General features: G+C 41.3%; 2 protein-coding genes across 6 annotated transcripts in view; one reads left to right on the forward strand and one right to left on the reverse strand.

Moving 5' to 3' along the window:
• LOC103478964 (MAGUK p55 subfamily member 7-like) overlaps positions 1–8,355 on the reverse strand; it is a 29,919-nt gene extending 21,564 nt beyond the window's left edge. For 2 of the 5 annotated variants that reach the window (XM_017310175.1, XM_017310174.1), the window contains exons 1-4: positions 8,241–8,355; positions 7,859–7,936; positions 5,520–5,600; positions 797–931 (exon numbers count right to left, since the gene is read on the reverse strand). In XM_017310175.1, the coding sequence (XP_017165664.1) occupies positions 797–931; positions 5,520–5,600; positions 7,859–7,936; positions 8,241–8,333 (387 nt within the window). In that variant the 5' untranslated portion in view covers positions 8,334–8,355. Of the gene's footprint in view, positions 1–796; positions 932–2,687; positions 3,016–5,519; positions 5,601–7,858; positions 7,937–8,240 lie in introns of those variants that run through there. The other 3 variants (XM_008433134.1, XM_008433135.1, XM_008433136.2) reach the window with 3 other exon arrangements.
• A 2,766-nt stretch (positions 8,356–11,121) lies between these two features.
• Positions 11,122–22,533, forward strand: LOC103478965 (WW domain-containing adapter protein with coiled-coil-like). Its single transcript, XM_008433139.2, has 13 exons — positions 11,122–11,534; positions 11,952–11,985; positions 12,404–12,596; positions 13,435–13,526; positions 16,560–16,669; positions 16,802–16,899; positions 17,413–17,688; positions 19,469–19,585; positions 19,703–19,851; positions 19,925–20,013; positions 21,384–21,522; positions 21,608–21,735; positions 21,824–22,533. Exons 1-13 carry the CDS (start codon positions 11,494–11,496, stop codon positions 21,891–21,893), a joined length of 1,536 nt encoding a protein of 511 aa, XP_008431361.1. The 5' UTR covers positions 11,122–11,493; the 3' UTR covers positions 21,894–22,533.
• Positions 22,534–26,185: the final 3,652 nt, after the last annotated feature.

Raw genomic sequence — 26,185 nt, forward strand, 5'->3', positions numbered from 1 at the left:
AAATTCTGTGATGTGGCTGGATAACTTTAAGAAGCTGGGGCTTTTTGGTGCAGCTGCATTAAATGCCAGAACAGCCATAATGTAATAAATGGTTATTACATTTTTAATATTAAAGTAAAAAAAATTWTTACTTATGTTTCATGTGAAATTAATTAAAATGAGAAGTTTTTATATCTTAAAACTATATGAAATTATGTAGGTTTTTACTTATCTGTTCATTTCGTGGTTCCTGTGCTGCAGAGCGTAGCGAGAAAAACAACTGTAGCTCATCGAATACACCGTATTTACAGTTAACGTTTGGCTAACAAAATGTTAATTAATTATAAATCTTGATTACATTAACTATATATTTAATTATGTTTTTTTAATACTTAATTTCCCTGCTAATGACTTTTTTAGACCTCCAAAGCCTACAGTGTTTCTGATCATTTATGATTATTCCATCTGCATTTTTGTGACACCTAGCGGTGACTTCGGCAACTGCAACCAATTCACTTTATCGTCCTCCCGACCCGAGTCTCTCATCTTACAGCCATGCAAGAAAAACAATGCAATTCAATGAACGGCAAATTACGATTAATCTTAAAACAGAAATCTAAGYAATTCAAATAATATCCTGAATAAATTATTAACGTTTTTGCACTTCTGTGTGGTTTTTTTTCTTAGCAATAGGTTTAGAAATAAATGAAAACTCTTTATGTAAAAATTTGCACTGTAAAACAATAAAATGAAGCGAGTAGTTCGAGAGATTTTGTTGATGGTCTGATTGCAGATTGACTGCCACACAAATACTGACCAGTGGCTCTTTGGTTTTCACAAGGCTCACAATTTTCACTGACTCTTCATCTTCCTCCATTGCATCATCAGGCAGGGGCAGCAGAGCAGGTTCAAAGTCTCTCTTGGCTACAGAGTCATGGGTACGCAGAAGACTCTGGAAAAGGACAAAAAAAAAAAAAGACTGTAAATGTGTTCAAGGCTTCCTTCACTCTGACTTTTGTCCTTTCTGTCGTTTTTTGTCACTAATTGCCATGGGCTGTCTCATTTGTCGCCTGAAACTCCAAACACCAAGACGGTACTCTGGCAAAACAAGACAGAAGTCACACTTGTTAGGTTTAGTGGCCAAAAGTGGTACAGTGAGTGAGTCAGAAAAAAACAATTCACACATCAGATGGCACTTTCCAGTAGGAGAGAGACCCTCAACATTACAGCCAGGGCTACAATGGAAAAGTTTAGATCAGACCATGTTCGCACATTAGAATAACCCTGTCAAAGTGCAGACTTAAATCCAGTGAAGAATGTGTTGYGAGACTTGGAAAAACAATGTTCACATGTGTAGTCTGGAGGTACTTTGCAATAAAGAATCGCTAAGAAACTTGTTCCTTGTGAAGTTTGTTCAGATAAGACCCAAAATRCCTGCATCCAGAGTTTCTGCAGGTCTCACTGACTCAAGTTTAAGACTTTTTTTTATGAATGTAATTTACACCTAGTAAGACTACTAGCACTTCACCTCTTCATTTAAAATCATCTAAACTTCTGACTTCAGAGTTTGTGTCGCATCAGATGCTGCTTTGAGATCTGTGCTCGTTTTCTGGGCAGTTTTAGACTCGCTATGTCAAAACTGTAACATTTATGGGGTCTGTTGAGGCTTTTGGCAGCAGCTTTGTACAGGACGGTGCAGTGTTAGCAACAGGCGTGAGGCAGTGACGAAGATGAACATCGTCCAGTCAACTGTAGATACATTTTAAAGTTACCCAACCAATGACAAAWGCAAAAAAGCTAGCTAGGTGGAAAGGGTATATTAGCTACTAGCTCATTGCAATTAATGTACAGATTGGAAACAGGAATGAGTTAGTGGCGAAGACCAACGTAATCCAGCCATCTGCCAATAAATGTTAAAGTTTGGTAACCTATCTGTCATGGGTTAGAAAACTTTAATTTTATAAATTTAAGCTGACTAGCTAGCTAGCTAGAAAGGGTATATTAGCAGCTAGTGCTTTTCTCCTTAAATTGCCTATAGTACGGTAACAGGAGTGAGCCAGTGTCAAAGACGAATGTCATCCAGCCCATTGTCAATAAATTGTAAAGTTCTGTAACCCATGACCAACCCAAAGAACCTATAGCTGGCTAGCTCGAAAGGGTATATTAGCAGTTAGGTTCTTTTTTTTTTCCGTACAAAATGGGCGTAGCATCATGCAGGGTTGGCAACAGGCAGTGAGGTAGTGGCCAAGAMCAACATCGCCAGACAACTGTAGATAAATTTCAGCCTCGTTTGCCAAGRACGCAATGAAGAGATCTGCATGCGCCTCAAAAATAAAATAAAACATACAATAGCCTATATGTAAATAGTTCTGCCATGAGCAATTTTAAGACCTGTGATTAACCTATTTAAGTGCAACTTCCATTTTTAATGAACTCAAGACATATTAAGACCTTAATTTTACGTAATTTAAAGACTTTTTAAGGATGCGCAGACACCCTGTCCATCTGTAATTGCAGCAAAACACGTTCATTCAACGGGGCCATGCATTTACAATATGCACTACTTTGTAGGAGTCTATCAGACCAAATTCCTATAAACATTTGCTKTTGCGAGACGGCAACAACCGCTGTTTTGCTTGCGGAAAAACATTATTCAGAAAAGCCGTTAATCTTTCACTGCGATCGTGGATTAAAAAGTGGAGATTTACCGTAACGAGGAGGAATGTGAATATGGGAAACATCTGCTCGTCAACTTCATTTTTACCAGTCAGACAATCCATCTGTCAGTAACTCTCCTGGATACACCAAAGTCCATCAGCACTTGCTCTGTTCAGAAGCTGCCAGCGCGTGAGCAATTCGGCTCTGGCTACTTTCATAAGGTGTTTTTTCTTTTTCTTTTCTTTTTAAGGAAACAAACATTCATTTACAGGATATTATATCCAGCATCGCTCATAAGTATGTGTGAGCTCCAGCGCTCCGGCCAAGAACATTAGGGCTGTTTAAACAAACTTTAGCTTACCGGCTGGCTTTGACTCCTCATAAATTACAAAGAAGAAGAAAAAACACTCACACAATTTTTGGCAACACATTATAAACGAAAATACGTTCTGTGTGCATTTATGAACGTATGAGTGCATCTGAGACACGGCTGTCAGCAGATTCGACRTAGGAAAACATTCACCGGAGCAGTCTGGGCATCTCCGGGTCCGCTGTAATGAACATAGTTCGGGAGAACATTAGCTTCGGTGCCAGTGTGGTTAATAGATGTCAGCGCCTCCCGGGGGGGCGGGGATGTGGTGAAAATCAATTTGAATGCGTTTTACTTACTGCTGGATTCATTTGTCGCTGCGTGTGACTCAAGTTTGAGTTTATTGTAGGAAACAGAATGCTGTCGGTCATTATAGCTCCTGTGTTCAGTCACTCTAGCGGAATGACTCAAATGAAGCATGTTAGCATGAAAATTAAGCTTTTTTTTAAAATTATTATTTATAGGCCCAATGTCAAGGTAGTGTGCTTTGGAAATACCTCCGCTTCTAACAGCGATAGTTGCGGCGAACATGCTTATTTCACGGTCATTTCTTGAAATGTGAACCGCAAAAGCGGATTAAAGTGAGAAAGAAAATGTCCGTGACAGTTTGTGTTTTAGTAATTACTAGGTTTACCGCTACAGTAACGTAAACTGTCATTTGAGTCTGATTAGACAAGCCATTAAAACATCAAGCAGATGATGAGTAACAATGAACTTTGTGTCACGAAGCCATGCTATTCTGGAAACTTTGGGTCATACCGTTGACACTGATATTTCTCTGTTTTTTTATTATTATTTTTAATTGCACTTTAATGTTTCTGGTCATTTTTCAATGGTGATTTCATTTATTTAAGAAAAGAAGCTGATTACAGACCTAATTACTGCTAGACCTGAAGATTTTCTTTCTAAATCTGATTTCAAAAACAGATGGGAGACTCTTTTGTCTGTTCATTTGGAACGGGTTACACGGCCACTTTTAAGAATTTGGGAATTTGGTAGACCACCAAAATTACTCCAAGAGGGCATTGACACCTGAAACAAGGAGGCCCAAAAGGAACTAAGAAGATTGAACAGCAGGAAAATTATCCAAACCACGTCAGCAAATCCACCTCTTTTTTTCACAAAGGGGAAAAAAAATGTTTTTGATCGGCTTAGTCAAAGTATGATCAATCAAGATGGTGCTAGACAGGCTTTCCATGCTTGAAAATCAAACTGCAATGTATCTGAATTAAAACTTGATTCATGAAATCAAGGTGTTAATGTAAACCAAAATGTGTCACAGGATCTTTGAAATGAAGTCATCAAACGCTGGATGTTTCTGGCCTACTATGCGTTTATCATACCCACCAGGCAGATAATAAACGTTTTCATTTACTTTGCTATTTTCAACTCATCGTCCACAATATGGAAATCATGTTAGAATATCAACCAGGAAGTCTTACAGTTTTATTTTTGGCTTCATTTGGGGTGAAAATCTGTCAGACTTGATAAGAGTCCAGTGGCTCAAACTGGCAACGTTGAGCCAAAAATGACTCTGAATAGAGAATTATACAACATTTTCAAATCATACGATGCAAAAAAATAAAAATTCTACTTGGGATCTGGTCGTCTTTTACGACCAGATAAACGAACAGAATCCATGAAAACAAGCAACCAAAACACCAACTAATGCAGTAAAGCTGAGGCAGAAGGGTGGGAGGTTTTCTTTTTACAGGTACAAAATGGAGGAAGCCTGTGTGGGGCTGAAAGAACGAAATGACATCATGGGGCTTCTTCCAGTCCTGGCTTCTGCACTGTAAAAAAAAACAACAACAAAAAACTCTAATTTACGGTAAAATACCGGCAGCTGTAGTTGCCAAAATTTTACAATATAAATTGCGGWAAAACCCCATATTTATACAAAATTTTACTGTACAAATGTCTTGGTTAGAAGAAACTTTGTTATTCTGGGTCCAAAGTTCTCTGTCTTTGGGGTGTATTGACTTAAAAAAACCACATCTGCTTTTGTGGAGTAAAGGCCTCAACAAAACAACATTTTTAAATACATTTCCAACTAATTTATACAAAGTATTCACTGAACGAAATTAGTTAAATGGTAGCCTAACCCATCTTTAAGATCGTCTTAGTCTGACATCAAAAATAAAGGGGTATGTTTAAGACGCGAAATGTTACCGACTTCGTAATAAACATTTTGAATTTATTCTAATATGTTAACTTTTCTCCCTAAACCAGGATTGATTGATCAGCCTGGTCAGTATTAGGACATATTTAACTGGGTCCAAATATTCCTTCATTATAACTTTTTTCTTTCTTTTTTTTTTTGGCACCTCTTGGAACCTAAACTATGCGAAACAATTTCTTTTATGTATTTTCATGACATCACATCTTTTACGCGTCTTTTCCTTCGGTGGACAATGTGTGATTTGACTGGGCTGAAGACTTGTAAATGTTCGAGACCACACAGACTTTTTAAAAGCTAAATGCATCAGCATGGAAAGAAATAGTTTTTCACCTTAAAGTGAGGTTTGGAAATAAGTGTAAGCAGTTCTTTGACTTCATCTCTCCATCCGTGGTACAGCAGCTCTTCTGCCAACTGAAACAAAAAAAGGAAGAAAAAAAGTGGCATAAACTTGTTAAGATTTATTTCAAGCCAGCGTAGAGAGGCATAGGAACGAGACGCAGTTAAAAGAGTCTGTCGAATAAATCACGCACAGCGAGTTTCTTTCGCTCTTTCCGATAAGCTGCTGTAGTTTTTTTTTTTTTTTTTTTGCGATTTTTGAACAAACACGTTGTGCTGATCTCGTGAAGCTCGTTACTGCGATGCCTTCTCGGCGATCTCCGGAGTCACAACGCGCACGGAGGTCATTGGTTTCCACCGAGAGCAAACACAAGTTCTGTGTGAGAGGAAGCAGAACCACAGCTTGGCCCCTCCGAAACGGCCCTTCCTGACTTAAGCCAGGCGCAAGAGCGGCTGTCGAACCAAATCAACAGCAACGCGACGAAAAGGAAAAGGGACAAACGCAGAGGAGATCAAATGGAAAGATGGCAGAAAATGCTGCGCATGCAGTCCAATAGTGAGGACAGCGGAGAGCTAATGTGAAACTAAATAGGGGGGTTAGCCGAAGATAGTGCTGAGAGTTCCAAAAAAAAATAAAAAATTTAAGTTTCATACCTCTTGAGGTTTTTAACTTTTTCGCCACGTCACAATCACGCACTGTGATTGTGATTTGGATTTTAAAAAGCATGGCGGCGTATCAAGGCCATTGTAGACAGAAAGAAAAAGTAAGAGTAAATCTCCGCCACAAATCTTGGACATTTTGAGATTAAGCTAAAAAACAAAAAGTTTCAAAGGGTGAAAAGTTGAAAATTTCCTAGAAAAAACGTAGAATTATTTTCATGTTTCATGACAAAATGTCTCTGTTATGACATATCGGAAACCTTCGTAGACAGAGGAAAAAAGGAGCAAATTTCCATCAAAAAAACTCAGAAATTTTTAGATTAATCAGAATTTTTTTTTTGAAAAAGACAGGATATTTCTACGTTTCAAAAGTCGAGAATTTTCGACTTCTGCTGAAACACTGGTAAAAAAAATTTTTAAAGGCCAGAGGAGCCATGTTGTGATGACTTCCTGAAGGTGGGGTTTCAGACAGAGCAGGAGCTTCTTAAAGACACAGAGCCAAAGTAAAAAGTGTTAAATTACAATTAATCTTAAGTCACATATGTTATATACAACATTTTTTAATGACAACTGAAGGTAACATCATTACTTGATTGCGCTCTAAAATGCCAATCAGGCAGTATTTTGCCTGAAAAATGCTAAATACTGCCCGTTTAAGGCATAATTGTAATCACAAATGCATAATTTTGGAATAAATGGGATGAATTTCAACAACACGACATCTATTAAATCAGTTTTTTGATCTCTAGGTTTTAAAATATGCGAGTTGGGAGGAGTTACATAATTTTCCACGGAAAATAATGTGCCTACCCCATTTTTTTGTTACAAAGGTTCACATTTTTCTTGATTGTAAAATCCAAAAGTAGAGGAAAAAAAAGGATGATTCTGTAAGAATGACAACAACATTATATCAGCTCTTTATTTTTCCAAAAGGCCACATAAATTTTACGGCTTGTAAGCAAGTTTTATTTCACCAGACTGTGGACAAAATTGGCTCTCTGGGTTGTGAAGGTTGTTTTAGAGTCTGGAGGTGCCACATAAAAATCTGTAGTGGGCCGGATTTGGCCCCCGGGCCTCGAGTTTGACACGTGTGCGATGGCAGATCTCTTGATTGCTGGCGGTTTAAGTTCCCCAACGGGGGGATTTGGACGCTGGAGAGGAATGATGACCAAAAAGTCAGTTCAATAAAGAAATTAACAACAAAAGACTGAAAGGAGAGAGAAAATAAAATAATAATAATAATAATAATAATAATAATAATAATAATAATAATAATAATAATAATAATAAACAGATCCCCAGATTGCTTTTCACTAGGGAAAAGTGTTTTGTAACTTTATCTTTAAATCTAAAATCTTACTTTCCAACTGCCGACTACATAGCTCAAGCAGCCCATCCTTCACTCCCCCATGCAGCTACTATCCTAGATCGTAAAACACACGACTCAGAAGTTCCCCCCTTTATCTCTCGACCAGCCTTTCCAAGTGCGAATTACGGAAATAATTCGGGACAAATATGCGGGGAAAACAAATTCCAGTCGCGCGTGTGTCTGACGGGGAAGTCTTTTCTATAACAGAGGAGAGAAAAACGTCTCGTTTCTCTCGGCTGTCAAACTGTCCGTCACCCGCAGCGGCTCGTCGGTTYGCTAAAGATGTTAGCAGTGAGTCACACACTTGCGAGGCCAGACTCGCCGCGTGCTGCTGGACGGGAACGGGCCTCCGCTTCTCAAAGCGCTTCAGCCGTTCGTGAATCTGTCAAGATTTTAGAGAGAGAGAGAGAGAGAGAGAGAGAGAGAGAGAGAGAGAAAAACGAGAAGAATGGGTTTCACTCCGGCAGACGAGAAAGATTACAACTTAAGCTTTTAGTATTCTGGTTCGCTACTGGCAGGGAAAGTGCTGGTGATATTTCACTTTAGTTTTCCGTCATCTATTTGTCGACTTAGAAAATGCGCAGTCCAAGAGTGTGTGTGTGTGTGCGTGTGTGCGTGTGTGTGTGTGTGTGTGTGTGCGTGTGCGTGCGTGTGTGTGTGTGTGTGTGTGTGAGAGGAATGTTTACCTTAAACAGCAGGTGGACCTTTTTCTCCATCAGCATGCTGTGCAGGAACCTGTAGTCCTCCTCTCTGTCGGTGTGAAACTCAGTCGCAGACATCGCCGCGGATAACTGCTTACACACGCCTGGAGGATGCGAAAAACGTCGTCATTTGGTTCGACTCGAGTCCAGATCAAATGAATAAAGTCCACATCCGTTCTGTTAGGTCACATTCAGCTCGGTGTAGCAGATAAAGTCAATCTTAGATACGTTTAATGTCATTCACTTCATGTCGATATGATTTAATCGAGTTCGGTTCGGCTGCTGCTCGATTCTAGTTCGGTTTAAACTGAACTGAACTAAACCGATTGGTTCAGTTTATACAAAAAAAATCTGTTTGTTTAAATTGAATTTCATTCAGTTTATTTCAACTCAGTACTAAGTGATTCAGTTCGGGTAAAATTTAGTTCAGATCAGTTTGATTGAATTTGATTCAGTCTGATTCGGTTCAGTTTAAATGAATTAAATTTGAGTCCAGATCTTTCCAGTTCATTTAAACTCACTTCAGTTCATTTACATGTGGCTGAGTTGAACTTCTTTCAGCTCAGATAAATAAAATTCAATTGAGTTTAATTTTATTCACAGCACAGAGTGCTAAATTGCTAAATAAAGGAAAAAAAGGTACATGCGGATGAACTCTAACTTCTTCTTTTTTTTTTACTTGATATTTTATTTTAAACTACATTTTAACTTAAATTTAAGGTACAGAGATCAACATACTATTCTGGAAAAATTGTTCTTTAAACAGAAAGAAAATGTGCTTTTCTCAGACTGCTGTAAGTTTTCAATTAAAGATGTAACAAAGATAAAACCTGAACATACCTCTGTCCTCGGTTCTCCTCTGCATCATCAGTCTGAGAACAGAAATATATATATATATATATACATATGAATCTCATTTTTACATGGAACGGCTTCCTTCTTTTGAGATATTGCTGCCCCCTATTGGTGACATCAAATACTTCCATTTCATAAATTCAGACCTCATCAAACAAGAACAACTTGCTTCACAACAGACATTCACAGTTAAAAAAAAATAGAAGCAGTCTTATCATAAAATGCACATCTTCTTATTTTGTAAGTTTGAACACACTCCTTGTTTTCATTACATTAAAAATTAGCAACAGTAGAAAAAAGCCTAAAAAAGATCTTTGAACAAAATGCAAAGTAAATCTTTTAAGTCTAATCAGCAGAGCATTTTTCTCTTTCTTTAAGCTCCAACATTGTATATTTATATTAAATCAGTGCAAATGACAACATAATCTTCACTCACCACGAACTCTCTCCTTTAGGCCTGGTCTAGGCAGAGTCATTTGCTGCATATCTTAAAAGAACAAACGGCATTTGAACGTTCACGTTGCAAACAGAGGATGTGAAGTGCCTGACTGGGTGGACTGGAAAAGAGGCTCACTCCCATTCCGTCGATATCCATCAGGTCTGACCTACATTGAGCGGTCAATCAATACGGCAAAATTAGAGTAGCGTCTGCAGTGCTTGGAACATAGAAATATAGTTAAAACCAGGTATGAACTGTATACAAGCATGTCAACCTTTTCTTTCCCTACTGTCTGGATTTAAATTTGATTGCGTTTTTCCTTTATAGAGGACAGTTGTTTGAGAACCCCATTCCTACGGAAGCACAGAGGGGACTTTTTCCATCCATCCATTTTCTCTACACCCTTGTCCCTTAGTGGGGTCAGGAGGTGCTGATGCCTATCTTCAGCTGTCGTTCTGGGCGAGAGGCGGGGTCACCCTGGACAGGTCGCCAGTCTGTCGCAGGGCAACACAGAGACACACAGGACAAACAACCATGCACACACTCACACCTAGGGACAATTTAGACAGACCAATTAACCTAACAGTCATGTTTTTGGACTGTGGGAGGAAACTGGAGTACCCGGAGAAAACCCACGCATGTACAAAGGAGAACATGCAAACTCCATGCAGAAAGACCGGGGCCGGAAATCGAACCCAGAACCTTCTTGCTGCAAGGCAACAGCTCTACCACTGTCCTGCCTGGGACTTTTTCCTCGTAGACTTTTTCCCAGCGGTTTTCTGGTATTCTCAAGTTAATGAGTTAATTTTCCGTCTCCCGCATATATTTCTTCTCAATGGTTTTCTTGGAATTAGTTTTTGATGATTTTCTCAAGATAAGTTAAATTCCCTGACTGTTTTCTCAAGGTAACAAGTTAGTTTCCTGTTTTCGGTTTATACTTTTTCCTGATGGTTTTCTCAAGGTGAAGAGTTAACTTCCTGTTGGTTTTCTCAAGGAAACAATAACACCATGGAGGATTTGAAAAATTATCACTTGCTAATCTAATGTTGCCCATATCAGAAACCACCAAGTGAGAACGAAGTTAGATTGGCCATCACAAAAATCTTCATCTCCTTCAGCAGGACATAATCAAAATTTCTGTAAAGTATTGTGAGAATCTTATGGATAAATGGCTCTCATATGGCTTAAAAGCAATTTTTATTAAATACTAAGAGATGTATGAAAACATATAAATTTGATTTAAATTTTTTTTCTTTCTTTCATTACTCTTGTATTTAGTCAATACACAGTATGTTGATAATCTAACTGGGCAAAAACAGAGAAAGTCAGACAGTGAGTAAATAAATACGATGTCTGGTTTCAGTTGTCTGTATGAGAAAAGGCCGTATGCTACAAGACAGCAAGTAAAAATGTATACCATTACTTTTTACCAAACCGTTTTACTTCAGTTTGGAAAGCAGAAAAAAACTGAAGTCCTTTAGAAACTCCGTCTAGTTCTGTTGAATTCCACTTAGTTCACAGTGAAATTACAGCAAGTTCATCTGATTTTTAAACTGAAAACCGAGTCTTACATTTTCGCACCAACATCCTCTTTTATTTTGACAAGTCGTCCCGGAACCAGTTTCCCCCTCCAACCAGACGTTTAACCATAAGTCGGTCTCCTCCGCTTCCTCCTGCCTGCCTCTGGTGCTCTCCGCTGAGCTACATCGGCCGAGTCTCACCGCATACCGTAACTACATGCCAGATGATGCACTGAGGGTGGGTTTTAATTGTACCACCCGCTATGCAGTGCAGGTGCTCGGCGCTCGACTGGTAGCCGTTTGTCTGGTGAGAAAGGCCCGAGATCAGACTCCAGGAAGCTGAAGAAAAAAAAAACTGTGAGAGCAGACAGACAGGAGGCCACGGTTTCCCCCTCAAACACACACACACATCACTGGGGCCTTGATGGTGATGTATGCAAGGAAACCAACAAGAGTCAGCGATGGGTAAATGAAACGCTGGTCATTGCATTGTCATGTGTAAATAAGGCGCATACGTGTAACTGCTTTAGCCTCAGGAGTGGTAGCTTTCTTTTAGCTGTTAGCTGTCATGGCTACCAGCTAACTACAGTTGGTTAGCTGGAGGTTCCGGTTAATTTTTTTCCTCTAGCTAGGCTACATACGTTAGCATGACGTTAACTACTAACATAGTGATTTAAAACTTGTAAATCATATGTACTTCTTTTTAAGTCACTGAGAAATTTAGGCTACTCTTTATGTTTCATGGGGAAAAAAATTGACGAACTACTGGGAGCCAAATGGAAATTGTGCTAACTTTGCTAACGTTAGCTAACTTAAAGTCGTCCACAAAGTGTCTTGGAAGAAAATAAATTGAGCTGACGTTTGTTCCTTGTGTTTCCACAGGTGCAACGACAGAAGGGATTCTCAGTCCTATCAGGTATGCTTTCACTGTTATTATTTTTGTTATTATGGCACATTAATGCTCAGTGCCTTCCAAATGTCTTCCTATCCTGTGAACCTAAACACATTTTTGTCACTTTACATCAATGTGTTTCCTAATAACACAAAATACACTGTGTATTTTGTACACAGTGTACAAAAAGTAGAAGCAATATGAATACTTTTGCAAGCCACTGTAGCCAAAAGTGTCCATTAGACCTTCTTTTCCAACTTTAATCTAATATTTAAGTTCAATGTTATGTTAACTGGTTTGAGGAAAAACCAGTTGGATGTACCGTTAGTTACACAAACTCTTCAGAAAAGAAAAGAGGTCGAGGGTGACCACAGATGTCCAAGACTTTACATTGAACTCTAACTAACCAGCTTTATCTGCTGTCCACTGTTCTTGTTTCCAGGCCCATAAATCTCACCCAAAGAGCCAGTCCAGCAGCCTTCACCGCTACACCAAGGTGCGCGACGGTTCGTCAGAACCCATACCTCCGTACAAGGTGCTGCGACGCTCCGACGAGAGTCCTGTCAGCAGGCAAGGGGATGCTATCGGGCAGCATGGCAAGGCCAAAACCTCCTTCCCTATTCGCGGAAAAAACGGTAAGTGTCAGTGTTGCATTCTGCAAATGCTTAATTTGAAACATTGAAACATTCTGCTAATGTTTCCAATGAGGTAAAAATAGATGTCTGGGTTTTTTTTTAATATAAGTTTGAAACTATTGTAGATAAAGTAAATAATATTTGTTTTAATTTTGTTCTGTAGCGTTTTTTTGTTTTACCTGACAAATTGCTCGTGCTTAATTTTGTGGTCAAAAGTTTTACAGTCATATCTGGTAAGAATTTCATATTAATGTCAGGCTTTAGTTGGTTTAGCCGTTCTTCTTCTAGGGTGGAACGAGAGCAAACTGGATCCAACTGCAGGGTTAAAAAAGAAAAAACAAGAATATTGTACATTTACTAAAATGTAAATTTTGACATGATCAAAATTACATATATGGATATACGAGCTGCAACCTTACGCTCCTTAAGCTTGCTTGATATTTTAAAAAGATTAGGAAAAAATAGTGGATTCAGGTCTGTTAAAGGAAATCGATTAATTCAGAAGAACTCCCAAGATTAATGCTGGTTGATAATCAAGGTAGAATCTTATTAATATCTCCAAAACGCGTGTAGTTGAGTTGGAATTTCTAAATGGACATTTCACCAAATTGGTGGAGGAATAAACGCAGATGTTTGAGCTGAAGGCTTTTTTTTTGTGGGTTTAGAGAAAATCCAATGAACAAATCCATGCGCTCGTTCGTGATGTTAACTGTAGATGGAGGTTGGTTGAATCCTTCCGCTCTTTGCAAGTTAATATCAGTACAACTCAACGCCTCAAACGCAAAACACTCTGCTGTGCAAGTTGTGTTTGTTTGACTAAAGGAAGAATTTGTTCCAGGGACCAGCGGCTCACCTCAGGAGGCCTCTCACAACAACAGCTCCCACCAAGGCGCTGAAACTCACGCGAGCCAGAGCAAGCCTGCAGAACGAGTGAGTTACTGTTCCTGTTGTCTGCTTCTCCACCTTCCTTCCCTTTTCACTTTGCTGCTCAAASTTTCTTCACCGTGCTCAGAAGCGAGACACGGGCCGTTGTGTGCGCCGGTGTTCGTCAAAGCGAACTCCACAGCAGCGCTCAATGGATAAATATTCGAAAAGGTGGCTCTCAAGCCACACACTCTAATGCGCACACACACACACACACACACACACACACACACACACACACACACACACACACACAGCTAACTGATTGTTAGCTTTCATTACTTGTCAGCCTGTAAGGATCTTGTGTTTTTGTCCATCCGGTTGTCAGTTTTACGCGTCTTTCTTGTGGGCCAAAAAAGTTTCGTTTGCTCAGTTTTAGAAAATCTGGTGATGCCGATAACTTAAAATATATCAGTTGCAACATGTTACTATTTGCTTCTTTCCTATTGTTCTCATCTTGACTTCCGTCACGTTAAGATTTTTAGGCTCTGTTTAGGAGCATCTGCTGCAGTGAGTTATTGCATTAGCATGAAAAATGCAAGTTCATCACATCTGGTATCTGTAATCCAGCATCTGTTGTGATCCAAAGAACCTTTTGTGATATGAAAATTAAGAATTTTGCACATATTGGTGGTGTGTAATATTGCTTAGCCTGAGATATTAAACTCAGGTACTAAAGCTGCAACAGTTAATCGTGATTAATAGCTGAATTACTGAATCGATTAATCGTTGACTGAAGTATACAGACTTTAAAAAAAAAAAACATTTGGTGAAAGAACAACACCTTAAGAGAAATAATGAAGCCAAAACTACAAAAACGATCAATCAAAACAAATAGTCAGTAGATCAACCCTACACTGTATTGATAAGTCAAGCAGAAATGGCTGACCTCTTACTATGATGTTGGAAGTATTTATTTATTTTAGCCGCAGATGCATCCTTTGCATCCTTCGTCCTGGTCGTGGAACACTGGACCAGCTCTACACCCTCAGCGAGGTCCTGGAGGGTGCATGGGAGTTCGCCCAACCAGCCTACATGTGTTTTGTGGACTTGGAGAAGGCGTTCGACCGTGTCCCTCGGGGGGCCCTGAGGGACACGGTCCCTCAGGGGGGCCCTGAGGGACATACCCCATACTCCCGGAGTACCCCATACTCCGGGAGTATGGGGTACCGGGCCCTTTGATACGGGCTGTCAGACTCTGACCGCTGTCAGAGTCTGGTCCGCATTGCCAGCAGTAAGTCGGGCTCGTTTCCGGTGAGAGTTGGACTCCGCCAAGGCTGCCCTTTGTCACCGATTCTGTTCATTACTTTTATGGACAGAATTTCTAGGCGCAGCCGAGGTGTTGAGGGAACCCGTTTTGGTGGCCTTAGGATCGCATCTCTGCTTTTTGTGGATGATGTGGTCCTGTTGGCTTCATCGGAACGTGATCTGCAGCTCTCACAGGAGCGGTTCGCAGCCGAGTGTGAAGCGGCCGGGATGAGGCTCAGTGCCTCCAAATCCGAGGCCATGGTCTTGAGCCGGAAAAGGGTAGAGTGCCTTCTCCGGGTCAGGGGGGGTCGTCCTGCCTCAAGTGGAGGAGTTTAAGTATCTGGGGATCTTGTTCACGAATGAGGGAAGAAGGGAGCGGGAGGTCGACAGGCGGATTGGGGCAGCGTCTACTGTGAAGCGGGCGCTGTACCGGTCCATCGTGGTGAAGAGAGAGCTGAGCCAAAAAGCGAAGCTCTCGATTTACCGGTCGATCTACGTTCCCACCCTCATCTATGGTCATGAGCTTTGGGTCATGACCGAAAGAACGAGATCACGGGTACAAGCGGCCGAAATGGGTTTCCTCCGCAGGATGGAGATAGGGTGAGAAGCTCGGTCATCCGGGAGGGACTCAGAGTAGAGCCGCTGCTCCTCCACGTCGAGAGGAGCCAGTTGAGGTGGCTCGGGCATCTGGTAAGGATGCCTCCTGGATGCCTCCCTGGTGAGGTGTTCCGGGCACGTCCCACCGGGAGGAGGCCTCGGGGAAGACCCAGGACACGCTGGAGGGATTACGTCTCTCGGCTGGCCTGAGAACGCCTTGGGATTCCCCCGGAGGAGCTGGAAGAAGTGGCTGGGGAGAGAGAAGTCTGGACCTCCCTTCTGAAGCTGCTGCCCCCGTGACCCGACCCCGGATAAGCGGAAGAAAATGGATGGATGGATGGATGGATGGATGCATTCTTTGCTGCAAACGATCAAACGTTCACTAGAGAAATTCTTTGTTGCATTTTAAATGAGAAAATGTTTATTTTCTTATCTAAAAATGGAACTGAATTGTTTGCATTTTTTTTAACGTATTTCTAATATTGTACAAAATACAACATTAAGCTTAAACAAAAAAAATTACAGAATTAAATTTTTTTTTAAATCTGATTAATCATCAGAATAGTCGATTATTAAAATAATTACTAGCTACTTGGGACGTACAGTAACTGTTAGGTGACTTGCACCGGATTTTACTGAATGGTTTGATTACAAATGCAGAACACACTATTCAGATTTTGATCTGTGTAGTGTTAAATCACGTGTTGCTTTGCTTTTACTTTCACCGCTAAGCTTTACTTGTTTTGGTCTGTCTCATACAGTTCTAATAAATATAAGCTTGTTGTAACATGAGAAAGTTTTAATATTTCTGCAAGGCCCTGTAGTGCAACTTATGGTCATCTAACTTTGTATGTGTTCATAAAATGCTAGCAACAACTTGAAAGGATTAAAAATGTATTTCCCATTTTATTACATCATTTAGGCTTTATCCGAAATATATATATATATATATATATATATATATATATATAATAAATAAAACTACAAGAAGTTATGAACACTTATCAATTTTAATGTCATCTATCAGCCAAAAGATGGCATGAAAGCTCATCCAGACGATTATACATGAACTTGATGTTTTCGGTTTTGTGGACGGAGGTCCCGCTTTGCGATATTTCCCCTTTTCCCTACAAACGTTGTCCTGTCCTGAGTATGTCTTGATCTTTATCACTATGGCAACTGTCTCTGCTCCAGGACCCTGCCGACGACTGGACAGAACACATTAGCTCCTCCGGCAAGAAGTACTACTACAACTGTAGAACTGAAGTCTCCCAGTGGGAGAAGCCCAAGGACCTGCTGGAGAGGCAAGGCCCAATTTCGCTTTATGTTCAACCAGAAATATTCCTTACACTGCTTGGAGTGTTACGCACTTCACATAGAAAAACCTATGTGCTCGGTCGCAGCGGATTCATAGATTGTGCTTGCTTTTGCTTCAGGGAACAGCGACAGAAAGACTCGGCCAAGATGGCGGCAAACAGTTTCCCCAAGGATATGGACTACAGACAAGAGGCCTTGCAGGACAAAGCCACGACTAGTAAGAATGGACTGTGAAACTCCGTTAATAATCTTTGGGTGTCTACATGTTCTCACTTCTGTTCACCGGTTTGCAGGGTTTGTATGGCTGCATGAAAATCTTGGAATTTCATCGAGGTGTTTTCAAGGTTTTGGACGTGTTTTGGTTTCTGTATAAGGTCCTTGAAAGTAGGCCTGCCACCTGAACAAGTTTTGCTGGACGATAAATTGTCCCAGAAGTTATCGCGATAACCAATAACGTAGACGTTTTGAGATCATTTTCCAGTAATATAATTGTAATGACATAAAACCTTCTTAAAGATCAATAAATTCTAATTCTAATGAACATTTAACAATGGAACTGGAAGATATTTTGAATATGCAAAAATAGACAAAACTGCCCCTGCTGTAGAATGTAAAATACTACCACAAGACATTAGTAATAACAGTAGTAATAGTGAATTTGTGGTGCTAGAAAAGTGCTTAAATTCACCAAGGCGGCTGCTCCGCTTCCTTTTCTGTTTTTCACGCACAGAGACGACATCAGCGGACCAATCCACGCCATCAAACAGCGGCCATTCCTCCTCCCTCTCTTCTTCTCAGAACCCAAACTCTGCAGCCGGCCCGTTAGGCTCCGCCCCGTCCAGCATGTCCTCTTCCTCGTCGGCAGCGCCACCGGCGGCTCAGAGCGCACAGTCGCAGTCGTCTGCGTTGCTTCAGGACCCGGCCCTCTTGCATCAGCTCCTACCGGCTCTGCAGGCGACTCTGCAGATGAACAACGGCAGCATGGACATGGCCAAGCTCAACGAAGGTGAGGACGGCACGATACGACAGACTTAAAAGAAAAACTGCTTATCCGTAGTTTAGTTAGCGCCCTTTTGGAAATGTGGGGTCGCTGAGTGACTTACCTGAGCTTCACAGCTCCAAAATAGAACGGATAATTCATATCTGTAGCCTCAACTGGCTCGCCCTCCTCTGTCTAAGATGATGAAATCAGTAACTCATGTCACAATTCTTATCTTTTGCATTGTGACATAGCTTTTTGCTTCTGTGAAATCAGAAACCAGCTTCTTCAACATGCCTAAACCTGAATTAGCATAGTAAATGTTCAAACTTTAAGTGTATAATCGTATCGCAGGGTTTACCCCAGTATATTATAAGCCTGATGGGCCACCAGGTTTTAATTGTGCCCCAGCCAGGCTAAACATTGCTTATTTATTTATTTATTTTATGTTTGCATATTTTAAGACTTTCTAGTTGGAGTTCAGGTATTAATCTTCCAATCTTTTTATTTTCAAATTTCCTGTCGACTTTAAACATTTTTTAACTCGAAAAGACGACGGGCCGCTGGATGAATGTCTGCCCTTCCACAGAGTTAACAAGTTTTCTGGGGGAAACTTTGTATCAGTAATTGTTACTATGATTTTATGAAATGCTTCAAGTGCAGGTTTCCTATACTTCAGTCCGGCTGCAGTCTGAAACCTTGCATGTTGCATGTTGACTAACAATTTATTATTAACTTTAAGGAATCCTCCCGATCTGATCCCAGAGGTTTTTGGTATATAATCTGCCACCCTGCTGAGCTGTGACGTGTCATGTTTTGTTCCTTTTGATTGTCAAGTTGAAACAGACGATCAGTAGCTCCAACTTTCTGTCTTTCTGTGTGTGGCGGATCTAACGGAGAATTTTGTCCCCTCATTTTATGGACATAACATTTTACTAAGCCATTTTTGTTACATCCAATGAAACGTTCAGATATTTGTGCTGTTTTGTCCTGACCTCTACTTAAAAGTATATTTCTGTGATGTATGTTCAAAGGACCAGAGCATCCGCACATCCTTAAAGTCTTTAATTAATGTATTGTAAATTAAGGCCTTAATGTTTTAAATTAATTGCGGGGAAAATTAAGTTGGCTTTAAATACATTAATCACAGGTCATACATTTTGTTGACTGGAATATTTAATCTCGTATATATTATGTAGTTTATTTTTCCTGTGGGAATTTATTTTTGTCAGAAACGTTTGAGTCACTCAGACGTTTCCATTGCATTCTGTGACCTGAGTTGGTTGCAGCTACTGATAACTAGCTGCTAATATACCCTTGCTAGGTAGCTAGGTTTTTGTATCTGTTATGGGTAAGTACAAATTTACTTGCCTATAAATTTGTACCGTCTCGCTTATGCTGCCAACCCACAACTATACATTTTATTTCCACATTTATGTCATGATACTGGTCTTGCATTTCGTTCATGACAATCTTAAGTTTTAAATTTGAGTTGGAGGCTGACTAATTTAGAGATTTTTGTATCCTTAGTGCTGGATACATTGTGATTTTAATGCAGTCCTTTCCTTAATGGATAACGGCGCTTTGTAGTTGCCGTTATTTCTGATGAATTTTGCTCCATTTCTGGGAGAACGTGGCGCTTTCGCTGGTCGGGTTGCACTAGACTTCCTTCCCTAGTGTCGTATGTACGTTAGCCGCCTCTCGCGACACAGTAAAAAAAAAAAAAAACAAAGTTCTCCCTCGTCATGTGTGTCTCTGCCGTCACGTGTGTTCCTGTGTGTGTTCATTCCCTCTTTCCTCCCTCCAGTCCTGGCGGCTGCTGTCACCCAGGCTTCCTTGCGGTCTGTGCTTCATAAGCTCCTCGCTGCTGGACCCGCTTTCAACGTCTCTGCTCTGCTCTCAGCTGCGCAGCACTCCAATCAAGGTATGGCATCTTTTGCCGCCGTTTCCTGTCCTCCTCGCCTCCTCAGAATACGCTTTCAGAAACGAAAAATTTGCGCCCATGTTCAACACCCTTCTTCTGTGTCGTTTCTGATTTCAGCCCAGCACTCCAGTCAGTCCCCGGTCTCCGCGACAACAGATTCGCCATCCCCCCACCCATACGTCTCGCCACGGAACGGCACGCCCCAGAACAGCCAGAAGCCCCTTCTGGGCATGCATATCGGCAGCGTCACACCCTCACAAGCTAGAGTACGTAGCTTCAGGAGTCGCCGCCACTTCCTGTTCCACCTGCCGCTTATTTTCTCTCCACTTCCCTCTTCAGGGTGGGATGGCATCAGGAAAGCAGGGATCAGCGTCTTTGTGTCAGACAACAGAAAAGCGTCCAGAGGACCCAAGGACTCTTCAGAGAAGGTATAAGCCTCAGCTGCTCAAAACTTTACTTGTGATCTTGGAGGCTAATTTCACCTGCGTTATCCAGAAAAGGTTTTGTAACCCAATTTCGTATCCTTTAGAAATACACTTTTTGTGAAGATTGACCCATTCTCTGCACATCTTTAAAAGATCTTAAATCCACTCATCTAAAAATAAGGCCTTAAAAGGCTCAAATCCCTGAATCTAAAATAAAGGCCTTAAAATTTCTTTAAATCATGGGCTGTAAATTGATTTAAAAAAAAAAAAAAAAAGATTCTCTACTGCTGTGATGAATCACTACGCTTTAACTTTGTCAGCTTGAAATGTAAACAAAAATAATGTATGACAGTTTTCTGGGTTTTTATATTCAGAAAGGTTTAAAGGAAGTCTTTTTATATCAGACATTATTTAGAAATGTTCATTATAAACTGGATGTGTAAGTTCTTCCTCTAAAATGTGCCTGTAATGCAACTGCTTAAAAAAATAATGATGGTGCAGTAGCCACACAGGAAAAGCCATAGATCAGTATCTTCATCTTCCTCCTGTGCACTAAGGCGCCGCTTTAATCTGCTTTGTTTGACCAATCAAACTCTGATGCGAGCCAAAAAACTGAACTCTGGTCTGCCTAAAAACCTCCGTCTGGGTTTGATTGACGTGAACTCTGGTGCGGTTCGAATGTATCTGAGAATGCAAAGTGAATCGGAGGCTGCTCCAAAAGCAGGAAGCGAGCTTGCGCAGGGCATTCTGGGTAATAACAACCGCAGTAAACGTTAAGAGTCTAGCGCTAGCAAGAGAAATAGCTTGTGATCTTTTACCAAAGACGAGGGAAAAATCCTACAGTCGCTAAAATCTGACGCCATTTTTATTTACATTTCGTGAAGAAGGAACTTGCACTCAGTGTCTTCTGAGGTTTTCATGTCGTTTCCTTCAGCAGATTGTTTGACACAGTGCAGTGTAAATGTGAACCCGCATTACAATTTTGATCCCCAATCGAACAGAATCTACCAAACTATCAGGTGTGAAAACACCCAACACCACTAACGTCGTCCACTTCACCTTCAGAATTAAGCGGCCTCACATACGCTTCCTGGGTCTCTCTTGTGTCGTTTTCGTCTCGAGGCGAATAAGCTCTTGAGCGTGTGCTGTCCTCTTCATCAGCCCAGCCTTTTGAAACCAACATCAGCCACATTGCAGCATTCAAAGCGTGTGGAACAAAAGTTCCACTTGTTTAAAATACATCGAAGTTTGGAAATGTAGCTTGACAGAATGTAAAAAATGTGTGACGAGGCTGTTGAGTTGCCTCACTCCAGCAGCCAGGAGGTTCTGTGCACCGGACCAATCATGTCTGTTTTGCCCCATGCATCCTCCAGCAGTAGCAGTGGCGGTGGTGGCAGCGGCCAAACCCAATCGGACCCCCCCGGCTCCTTCACTCCCACCCTGGCGACTCATTTCGATGAAACCCTCATCCGACACATCCAAGGGTGGCCTTCAGAGAACACAGAGAAACAGGTAGGTGCCGTCAGAACCCCGAACGACTCGGCATCTTTCTGACGAGCGGCCTTCGTGACGAGACGCCGTGGTTTCGTTCCAACAGGCGGCTCGGTTGCGAGAGGACTTCCACAACATGGGCAGCCTGTACATGTCTGAAATCTGCACGGAGATGAAGAACCTCCGCTCTCTGGTCAGAGTGTGTGAAATCCAGGCTACGCTGAGGGAACAGAGGTAGGAACAGGAAGTGAGGTTTGCATGAACAAACTGGACAAACGCAAGTCTCCAACTGAGGATTTGTGCCGTCTTCTCCTTTGTGCAGAGTCCTGTTTCTGAGGCAGCAGAGCAAAGAGCTGGACAAACTGAAGAACCAGAACTCCTACATGGTGTGAGGACCTGAGAGAGCCTGTGAGCGGAAACGGCTGAAATATGGACAGCAAGCCGCTCCGGAATGTTTTCAAAAGGCTACAGCCGAGTCCCCTGCCCCCTCCTCCCTTTTTTTTTTCTCTTTTTCCCTCTTTTAGTTTTAACTTTAAAACATTTTTCAGTGTCCCGCCACTTTGACTGGTTGGTCTGAAAAGGCCAGACCTCGTGGTTTAGACACGTGGACACAGAGGACCTGTGATTACTGGCAGACAGCACCTTCTCGGACCACGGAGCTCGAATTGTGTGTATCATATTGGGTGAAGTTGTTTTCCGGCGTGTTTTTTTTTTTTTTGTTTGTTTTTGTTGTTTTTTTGTTATTTTTGACGTGTAGTGTTGAGGACAAGATTTAAAAATAGACATCGTGAACGTTTCCGCAACACCTCTGTGGGTCGATGAACGACGCTATTCGTCGCACTTCTAAAACAGACTTTCTCGTACATTTAAAACTTACAGATTCTCACTGATAGCTTTTCTTTTTTTTTTTAATTCACTATACTTAGAAATTGTTTTGCCATCCTGTTGTGATTTGAGAGGATATGACATCCGTTTTCTCAGTTGGAAGCATTCTGATTAAAGGATACATGCAGTGACCGCCTGTGACACTGAGCTTCTGTACAGTATCGTCTCTCAGCCGCCAGCGCTCTCATTCCATCTGTAGTCTCGACTCAATCGGCCGACGTTTCGCCTTCAGTCCCGGAAAGTTCTGCATTCCTATCGATTTTACCTTGGAGAGAGATTTTGTGACGCATTACAAAAGTGATTGAATTTACAGTCACGCAAAGCTAAATTATTGTTGCACATGATGATTGCCGTCCTTTATAGTGAAACGGAAAAAGGTAAAGTGGGAAGTTCTCCTTTTTTTGGTTTCTGTAAGGACAGTGTTTTTTTTGTTTGTTTCTTTTTTGTGATGCAGCTGTTGTTGCTGCACGCCTTTTTTGTTACCTGACTAGCCTGATCTGGCTACTTTTTTTTTTTTTTTAAAGGATTAACTCTTTACAATAGGGAAAACTTTTTATACCAACATCACATTTAACTGCAGTCATTCCCTTTTATTGCCTATAAAACAAATTCCTTTGTCTCGCTACTCTTTCAATAGATTCCGTCAGTTCTGATGTGCACATTTTTTGCGGGTGGGGTGGGAGGGAGGGGCAGGGTAAAGGGAGGTTGGGGCGTTTAGGGGTATTTGTATTCCATAAAATATGTGAATAAATACTATACTGCACCTAATGCTAGACTTCTCAGCTTCTTCTTGATTGTTTTGCAAGTCACCACAGTTAAGTCTGATTCACTTTAAAAAGTGAAATTTCATGACATTTAATGTGTTTAAATTCTTTATTTTGATAGATAACTCCTTACAATAGATTATTTTTTGATAGATTATTTGTCATTACAGGAACAATGGAAAAACACTTTAGCAGCTCTCTGTGTGTCGGCATGTATGAAAGGAATGTACACATTTCACATGACTCAATTATGCAAAACAACAATTGTCTATAAATACACAAAGATTGAGAGCAGGCATTCAATAAATTAATATATTATTGAGAAGTTAATTTATTTCAGTAACTCATCACCAAGTGAAACAATATTATTTTCACAAAAAAAATTACAATGCAGGTGTGAATGAGAGAACAGTTGTGTGTAAAAAGGGAATAGAAGAGGGGACTGAGGACACACCCTTGTGGTGTGCCTTTGCTCAAGATGAGGGTGGAGGAGATGTGGTGCCACAACACTGTTGCTAAGAAAGTCCAGTATGCAGGTAAATGGTGAGCTGCTGAGGCCCAGGGTTCTCGATTTTCATTGGATGTTTACCATACCTTTAAAAGGACAAGGTGGAAAAACTAAGGAGGGAAGGATTGAAGGGTACAGGTGAGGTAGAAAAGATTGAACACTAGGAAGAAAGACAAAGAAAAAGGAACTGAGACACATTTAGAAAACGGCAAACCGGGCTGACCTAACCACATGGTGATGTCAAGAGGAAGATAAGACAGCAGAGTGAACTTTGTAGATAAGCTGGGCTTCCATTACACCTCAGCAGTGTCAAAGGTCGATTGCCTCTTTGCCACATTGATGCAGCAATTCATGCAAAAGGACCCCCAACGGCAGCACCTTGGCATATAGTTCACTAGACCAAAATTTCTGTGTCAATAAGCAATTTGTGTTGGTCTGTGGAAATCAAATTTTTTGCCAAATTAATTTTGGACTGTCTTTAGCCATAAACATCAAAATTAGTGTATTCTAAGCATTCCTTAAATGCTTAGAATACACTAATTAAACACAGCATATGTTTAACTTTTTGTATTGAATCACTGAAAAATGAACTTCTTGATGTATTTTATTTTATAATCCAGTTTGGAGCTCTTGACTTTCATAAGGGCTGCACAGTGGCACAGTTGGTAGAGCTGTTGCCTTGCAGCAAGAAGGTTCTGGGTTCGATTCCAGGCCCCGGTCTTTCTGCATGGAGTTTGCATGCTCTTCCTGTGCATGTGTGGGTTTTTTCCGGGTACTCCGGTTTCTTCCCACAGTCCAAAAACATGACTGTTAGGTTAATTGGTCTGTCTAGGTGTGCGTGGATGGTTGTTTGTCCTGTGTGTCTCTGTGTTGCCCTGCGACAGACTGACGACCTGTCCAGGGTGAACCCCGCCTCTCGCCCGGAAGGTTAGCTGGAGATGGGCACCAGCAACCCTCCCGACCCCACTAAGGGACAAGGGTGTAAGAAAATGGATGGATGGAAAAAGTAGATAAGTTGGCTAAAGAAGCAGAAATTGAATATGACGTCCCACTAAGTAAAGCAGAAGTAAAAGTAATTATTAAAGATCAAATAAACAATATATAAGCACTGTGGGCCATGGCATAAAGTGCAGTATTTAAATAAAGAATCATTTAGCAAAACAATGCTTTATGAAGAGGAAAGAAGAAGAGGAATTGTGTAAACTTGTGTAGATGAAACTGATTTAAGTGACACATTCTTTATTGGTGTTGTGAACTGTGAAAATTAGTCAGAAAAAGTGCAGTGTTGACAGCGGGAATAGGATTTATTAAGTGCATCTGGCAGTGAGGGGTTAGGGCTAGGCTAACGCTAAACCTAGGTTTGACAATTTTCACTCTTGAGGTACGGGTCGCTTCTCGGAGTGCTGATGCCTCGCCTGTCCTGAACACAGCGTYCCTAGCTTTCAACAGAGCTTTCACCTCAACATTCAGCCAGTTTCTGGTTCGGGTAACGGGTTACTGTCCTGGTGGTGGAGACATCATCAGCACACTTGGAGATAAAGCAAAGAACAGAGGAGATATATTCCTCCAGGTCCATCTCTCCCTCATAAGGAGCCACCTCTCTGACGACCTGCCAATCTGTGGACTGAAAACAGTCCTGGAGCGCACAGGCTGCATCCCTGGGCCACACAGTGACTGTCTTCTTCCTTGGCCTAATCTGTGTCATCAGCGGACGATATGCTGGCACCAGCAGGATGGAAATGTGGTCAAAGAGGCCAAGATGGGGGCGAGGAAGAGCTCTGTACGCACCATGAATGTTAGTGTACGCACAATACAGAGTATAAGAAAGATGACATGCTGATAAAAACTGAGCAGAGTGTCAGTCAGTTTCACATGGTTAAAGTTCCCTGCAACCACGTAAAACGCCTCCGGGTGCTTCATCTGCAGTGARCTAACGGTGTCATACAGCTCCTTCAATGCTTCGTTGCCACGAGCACCTAGCGGAATATAAACAATGGTGACTAACACCGCAGTAAACTCCCGAGGCAGATAGTATGGCTGACAGCTTTTAACCAGGCCACAGTCCGTACACCAACCTTCATTCACTTACATACATTGTCCTCCTCTCCGTGTTTTTCCTGACCGTTGGTCACGGTCTGCTTGGAATAACTGAAGAACGTTGATCTGGAAGGCTAAAGTCTGGCATGTTGCTGTTATGCCAGATTTCCGTTAGGCAAAGAATGGCACAGCTCTTCATCTCTGCAGAAACTCTTAACCTCAGATCTAACAAATACACTTTCTTACCTGGTGAGCGGACTTTGGCTAGAAAGAGAGTCAGAATTAGTGGCTTCCTAGGCATCAGCTGGGTCAACACGCCCACCTGTTTCCCCTTCTTCTGTTTTCGGGCACAATGTTTCCTTTTGACAGTTGGTCCTCGCACCCTGCTGTTCAGTCCATTGTCCTCAAGAGCCGCTGTCTCCCAAGTGCGGATTTCAGCCTTGGTGATGTATGACCAGTTGAACTGTCTCCAATGGCCATCAGCTAAGCA

This window comes from Poecilia reticulata, linkage group LG17 (genome assembly GCF_000633615.1).
Source record: "Poecilia reticulata strain Guanapo linkage group LG17, Guppy_female_1.0+MT, whole genome shotgun sequence".
NCBI lineage: Eukaryota > Metazoa > Chordata > Actinopteri > Cyprinodontiformes > Poeciliidae > Poecilia > Poecilia reticulata.